Source organism: Monopterus albus, unplaced genomic scaffold (assembly GCF_001952655.1).
Source record: "Monopterus albus unplaced genomic scaffold, M_albus_1.0 scaffold93.1, whole genome shotgun sequence".
NCBI lineage: Eukaryota > Metazoa > Chordata > Actinopteri > Synbranchiformes > Synbranchidae > Monopterus > Monopterus albus.
Window position 1 is genome coordinate 1,315,371 of NW_018127973.1, and position 5,999 is coordinate 1,321,369.

At 39.6% G+C, this 5,999-nt stretch overlaps 1 protein-coding gene across 14 annotated transcripts in view; it reads right to left on the bottom strand.

Moving 5' to 3' along the window:
• LOC109964850 (focal adhesion kinase 1-like) overlaps positions 1 to 5,999 on the bottom strand; it is a 62,181-nt gene that overhangs the window by 18,188 nt on the left and 37,994 nt on the right. For all 14 annotated transcript variants that reach the window (XR_002275557.1, XM_020608398.1, XM_020608397.1 and 11 more), the window contains one exon: positions 1,829 to 1,940. Coding sequence is in view for 13 of the 14 variants with exons in the window: in XM_020608398.1 (XP_020464054.1) it covers positions 1,829 to 1,940 (112 nt within the window). In the remaining variant the exon portion in view is untranslated. The remainder of the gene's footprint in view (positions 1 to 1,828; positions 1,941 to 5,999) is intronic.

A 5,999-nucleotide genomic window follows, 5' to 3' on the forward strand; every position in this document is an offset into this window, starting at 1 on the left:
TTAGCAAATTTCCCTTTTTTTTTTTTTTTTGTTCTTTTTTTTTAACACATTTGAAGGGAGCAGTTTATGTTAAGATGTGGGTGAAAAACCCCAGTGCTGTTGTATTCACAAACCTGGTTCCAGTTTATCTACAGTGTACGAGTTTGACTGTGGTCCAGGGCTTTTGGATGCATTTTACAAAAACCTGTAATATCAACTGCAACCAGTGACATCAACCCAAAATGTGTCCTGAAGGTCTGATTGTCAACGGTCCTATGAGTGAAACATTTCCTTTCTAATGACATTTTGTAAACTTTTGCACAGTTTTGCATCACAATGTATTCTTTCAGAGCTCAAATCCCATTACAAGCATTTTCTTGACCTCTGTTTTTATTAGGGCCCCTATTAGCTGATGTAGAACATCCACTACTCTTCATAGGGTTCATACAAACATTAAAAGCATAACAAGAAATGATACCTGTAATCAAAACAACCACATGAATTGAAAACAAGAGAAAAAATATAATTCCTATATCCAAAATGTAACTACATTATTTTAGCTAAGTAAGTTGACCATACAAACATTTAGGAATTTTCAATATATGAATGTTTCTGAAAATAGCAAGGAGTGATGCTGTCAGCCTCTCCTTAACTTTTAACCAGGAACGTTTAACAGGCTCATTGTTCACTTTTGACCTTAGCGAACATTGAAGAGCAAGACAAGCTGCTCTGTTCTGAGCCAGCTGCAAGTTTTCCTAAATCCTTCTTTGCAGCACCTGACCAGGTGTGGTATTAGAAAAGCAGAGCACCCCCTTATAATAGACATACTCCTCCCCAGATTTACAACAAGAATCTACATGCTTTGTCCAGAACAGTTTACAATCTAGAAAAACACCAAGAAGCTTTGTTTCTTCTACTTGCTCAACAGGTACATTATTCAACATCAGGTCCAGTTGAGGTCTGGAACTGGTTAGTACCAGATACAATGCTTTTAATCTTTGGTATGTTTAAAACTAATTTATTGCTAGTAACCCATTCTAGTACTGTCTGCAGCTCTTTGTTGAGTATGTGTAATATTACTGTATCATCTGCGTACATAGAGCAGCCACACAAGTGGCAAATCATTAGTGAAAATGGAGAAAAGTAAAGGGCCACACAAACATCCTTACGGATTTCCAAACTCTACATACTTTTCTTCTGAAACACTTCCATTAAAGACAACTGTTTATGTTCTATTGTATAGATTGTTCTCTATCCCATGATAGGGCAAATGCAGCAAAACCATAACACAGTACTGAAATACAACAAAATTGCTCCACCACATTCTGCTGATTCATTTCTTTCTGACAGTCCGCTGTCATTTCTTTGAGTGTTGTACATGTTGAATGACCTTTCCTGTAAGTGTGCTGATAGTCACTTATCAAAGTGATTATCATAATGAGAAACCCCCCTTAAACAACTGACTATAGCTATAATTTAACGAAGCATGTCACCAGTGTCCTGGAGAATGTTTCTATGTTCAAAGAGTGGTAAAATTTCAGGAAATGTGAAATCCACTGAGTTAACAGATCTTGTGGATGTAAGACATCTATTTCAATGCCTTAATATTCATGCTGGCCACTTTGCAACAAAGTAGACAACAAATATATCACTCACTCATGAAACCATAACTGAGGTGCTGTGATCCTTAACTAAATGCGTGCATGGGAACTGCAATGACCAGGGGGTCTCGCTGCACAAACACAACAAACGCTCAGACTCTATTTCACTACACCTGTTTCTCTCATATGAACACCCACCCATACACTGACAGACACACACAAACACATGTGGTGCAGTAGTGTCTTACTTTTGGTGGTGCTTCATCAGACCCTCCAGAGTCCCAAGAAACAGTGACCTGCCTCCTCATCTCCATCCTGTTCCTCTCCTTCTGCTGGATCTTCTCCTCTTCTAATATAGTGCTGGAAACAAAGGAAAAGACAATGTAACACAGAAATGGTACTGGTATTACGAGTTACCCACATTTTTTGGAACAGTGTTTTTCAAGAAGCAAACTATAGGCTTAAGTAATACCTCCAGATGGATGTATGAAAACACACACAGACAACCCATAAACACACACACGTGTCAAAGTTTCACTGCTCCACACACACTGCATGCACGGAGAGCTTTCATCACCCCGTCTGTACAGAGCGTCAAAACACAAACTACTAAACTCAAAAGAAAAACAAGCTACATTTTGCTCAGTCTCTCACTACTGCAACAGTTCATCGTATCTGAACACCCAAATAACTCCCACTAAAATTCAAGCCTGAGGCAACAGTTTTAGCTTCAGATGCTTGCAAACCAAACTGTGAATGTCTCTGCCTGCCTTGCATTAGTGCCTGGATGGGCCGCTGTTACAGTGTTTATGTCTTAAAAACTAGTTAATGTTTCAACATTGACCCCTCATTGTACTGTATATTCACACCTAGTACTGAGATCAGGCCCGAAAACCTGCTACAGCAACTAAAGCATTAAATTGTTGGGTAATGTTTCTTTAGAACAAGCTGAATCACTTGAAGGTTTAGCACTGTCCCATGCCCCTAACTCATCATTCTTTAGGCATAATGTTGCCAAAGATACCACACAAAATTGACTCAATAAATTACTCACACTGACCTGCTTCCTGGGAAAGCTGCTGCTAAACGAAATGCAGAAAGGTGCTGCTGCTGAGCAGTTGACAGAAAACTGAACACACACTCTCCACCAAGTCACACTCTTTTTCTGCTCGCCTTTCCTCAACAAGGGAGACAGAGAGAGAGAGAGAGCTATTCCTAGTAACATCCCTCGCTCCTGTTCTGTTGTCTCCTGCCGTGTATGTGTGTGTGTGTGTGTGTCATTGCACCTGTCCATGTCAATCTCTTGTCAGGTACAGTTGTTCTTCAACACCACAGCGCAGGGCCACAAACACTTTTGTACAAAATAGTATCAGTACTGAAGGAGAAACAGATCCACCAACACAAAGAACACCGCCTTAAACATTAACTGATAGGAGCAGATGGTCAATAACTTGCTTAATAATGATTAAAAAGTAATCATTGCATTAATTTGTTAAAGTTTTAATAATACATTAATTGTTTTCTTATTTTACAATAACTGTCTGGCAGCCACTGGTAATATCTTTTGTTTCCATTCCAACATAACAATTTACACAAACAGCAAATGATTATTATTATTATTATTTTTAACTTTACTTAGCTTGATGATAATGATTTTATTAAATGTCTGAACTTTAATTTATTTATACTTTTCCAAACCAGTGACACAGTTTTTCACTTTTAAAATATTTTTAAGTTGTTTTTTTTCCTGTGTCTTGACCAAACCTATAAGAGGAATGCTATAAACGGGCTTCTCATTTCTTCTAAAGGTTCTTGTCTCCAGGAAAAGTATTTGTTTCTTAACTGTAATAATCCAATGAATTAAACAAATAAACACAGCCAACATTAAAACACACAACAGTTTGTATCCAAATAACAAAAAGGGCCTCTAATTTGTAAAGGCATTTCTGCTGAAGAGTAGTGTTTTTCTAAGTGCACTGTGCCTCTGGCTGTGCCACCTAATTGCTGCTGAACAAGCCAAGCTATTGCAACGTGATCCAAATGTAAGCAGTCATCAATGACTTTGCCTACCTTGCTTCATACTTCAAAAGAACATGACATCACCTAAGAATACATGTGGTGATGACAACATCAGCACCTGGCAACATGGACGCTAACCGTCTCCTCCACCACCTACACCACATCACTACCTGGAATAACAACACCCATTTAGTTTATTTACTCAGCCCGGGCAGACTGCACAGCCTCAGACCTTTTGGCAACACTCTGCTTCACTCTCATTTAGTTCTCACCTGAGACCTGCCTAGTATTACCACTACTGAGCAGCAGGACTGATGTACAACATCTGGGTTCACATGCAGAGTTGTAATCTATTAGTTTCGTGCAGCTTCAGATTAATACCAAAAGGCAGGATGACCAGCACTACACACTAATAAACAAAAAGGTTTTAAGATTAATACAGGAACATTGCTTAATTCCAGAGGTTTTCTCAAATCTTAGTAATATCTAATGACCAATAGAGCAGTCTCTAAACTAAGTTTACAAAATGCAGATTCAATACTGTATAAGTAAGTAAGTAATATGTGATCATATCTTTATATCGTTACAAGGACTTGAAACTAAGCAAGTATCCACCCCATGCACACATTATATTCATTTCACCTTGACATGTATTATTCTGTCAGACATCCTTGTTACATTGCAAGAAAGTATATTCACCCAGAGCATCAAATGATGGCAAAATAACAAAAGAGCAGCAACCAGTGAATGCAATTTACTAATCTACATAAATATGAGATATGCTAGAAGAGACTCAGACAACAACTGGAGGCTGAAAGGTACAGTATGTAAGAGACCATACTTTACCTTCAGATAGGACCAGTCTAATTACACAGGAGTACACCCCCAAAGTCATGATGGGCCAGTGGCATTCAGCACTGATACACTACTGAAGGTCAGTATGAAGAACTGCTCAGGATCCCAGGAGCACTGATGAGATAAACCTACATCTCCTGGCAGGATGCCACAAATACACCCTGTTGTAGCTGAACCAGCCCACCAACACTATAGGCTCCAGTACATCACCACACACAGATTTCACTATCAGGATACTATGATTTGTTTATTAGGAAGCTGGGTCTGCTAGCTTGGCTGCAAGAGTATAGACTCTACAGTAGTTCTGCTCGCCTTTTTCCTTCCTTCTTTCATTCTATAACTCACCTCCCCCACACCCTCGCATCCTCTATTGGAAAGCTGCTCCTGGCAGCTGCCCACTTTGTAAACACACACACACACACACACACACACACACACACACGTTGGTCCACTGTCTAGGAAAACTGTTGCAGCAGCTGAGAGCTGCATATTTGGCAGAAGAGACCTATAATTGATATTATGATATAAAAGCTGGCCAGACTGAAAGCAAACCAAACTGTATAACCTTAAATGGCACGAGTTTCTCCTATTAATAGCCACCGACCACAGTGAACATTGTCAATATTGACATGGTTTCCAAGACACTGCTGAGGCACATTAAGGGCTCCTCAGTATCAGAGCCAATTAAAATAAATGTTCTTACTTTAGTCAGCTGTGCAACGAAATGCTGTTCACATGTACTTTCCCAAACTGGATTTTCAGCCCATTAGACATGTCAGAGTAATGAACAGACCTCCATAATACAGTCATCCGAAACTTGTTCAGAGCAAAAATAAGAACGTGAGATCAGGAGGAATTAATAAAAAGGTCAAAGAGTTCAAGAGAAGAGGACAGAAAAAGCACAAATAGTAGAGTTTGAAAAGAAGGAAAGAGAGGTACGGGGAGGAGAGAAAGGAAAGCAGACAGAGAAAATTGGAGGGGAATAATATTGAAATTTAAGGTGGGAGTCATGCTGGTTTTGAGCAAACTCATAAAACCACTGGAGTTAAATACGCACACATATTTTCCAGTTTGTGTGTAAGAGAAAGAAAGAGCAAAGGTGGAGTGAGAACATGCACGGTGAAGGAAACGACAATGGCATCATGTTGTCCTGCTAAAAATCTATTTGTGAGTAGAAATATTTTCAAGCTGCAACACTAACTTCTTCTTCTCTTGACTGTTCCCATTAGGGGTTGCCACAGCGAATCATCAGTTTCTACCTAACTCTATCCTCTACTCTCGCCCCAATTAACTTCATGTCCTCTTTTAGCACATCCATATATCTCCTCTTTGGCCTTCCTCTTGACCTCTTGCCTGGCAGCTCCATCTCCAACATCCTTCTACCAATATAACCACTATCCCTCCTCTGCACATGTCCAAACCATCTCAATCTGGCCTCTCTGACCTTGAGTCTACCTGCCTACTCCTACCTCCACTCTTATATGCAACTCTATGTTCCTCCCCCTTCTGGAAATAGGTGTTAACTACAGCCATTTCCATCCTCTT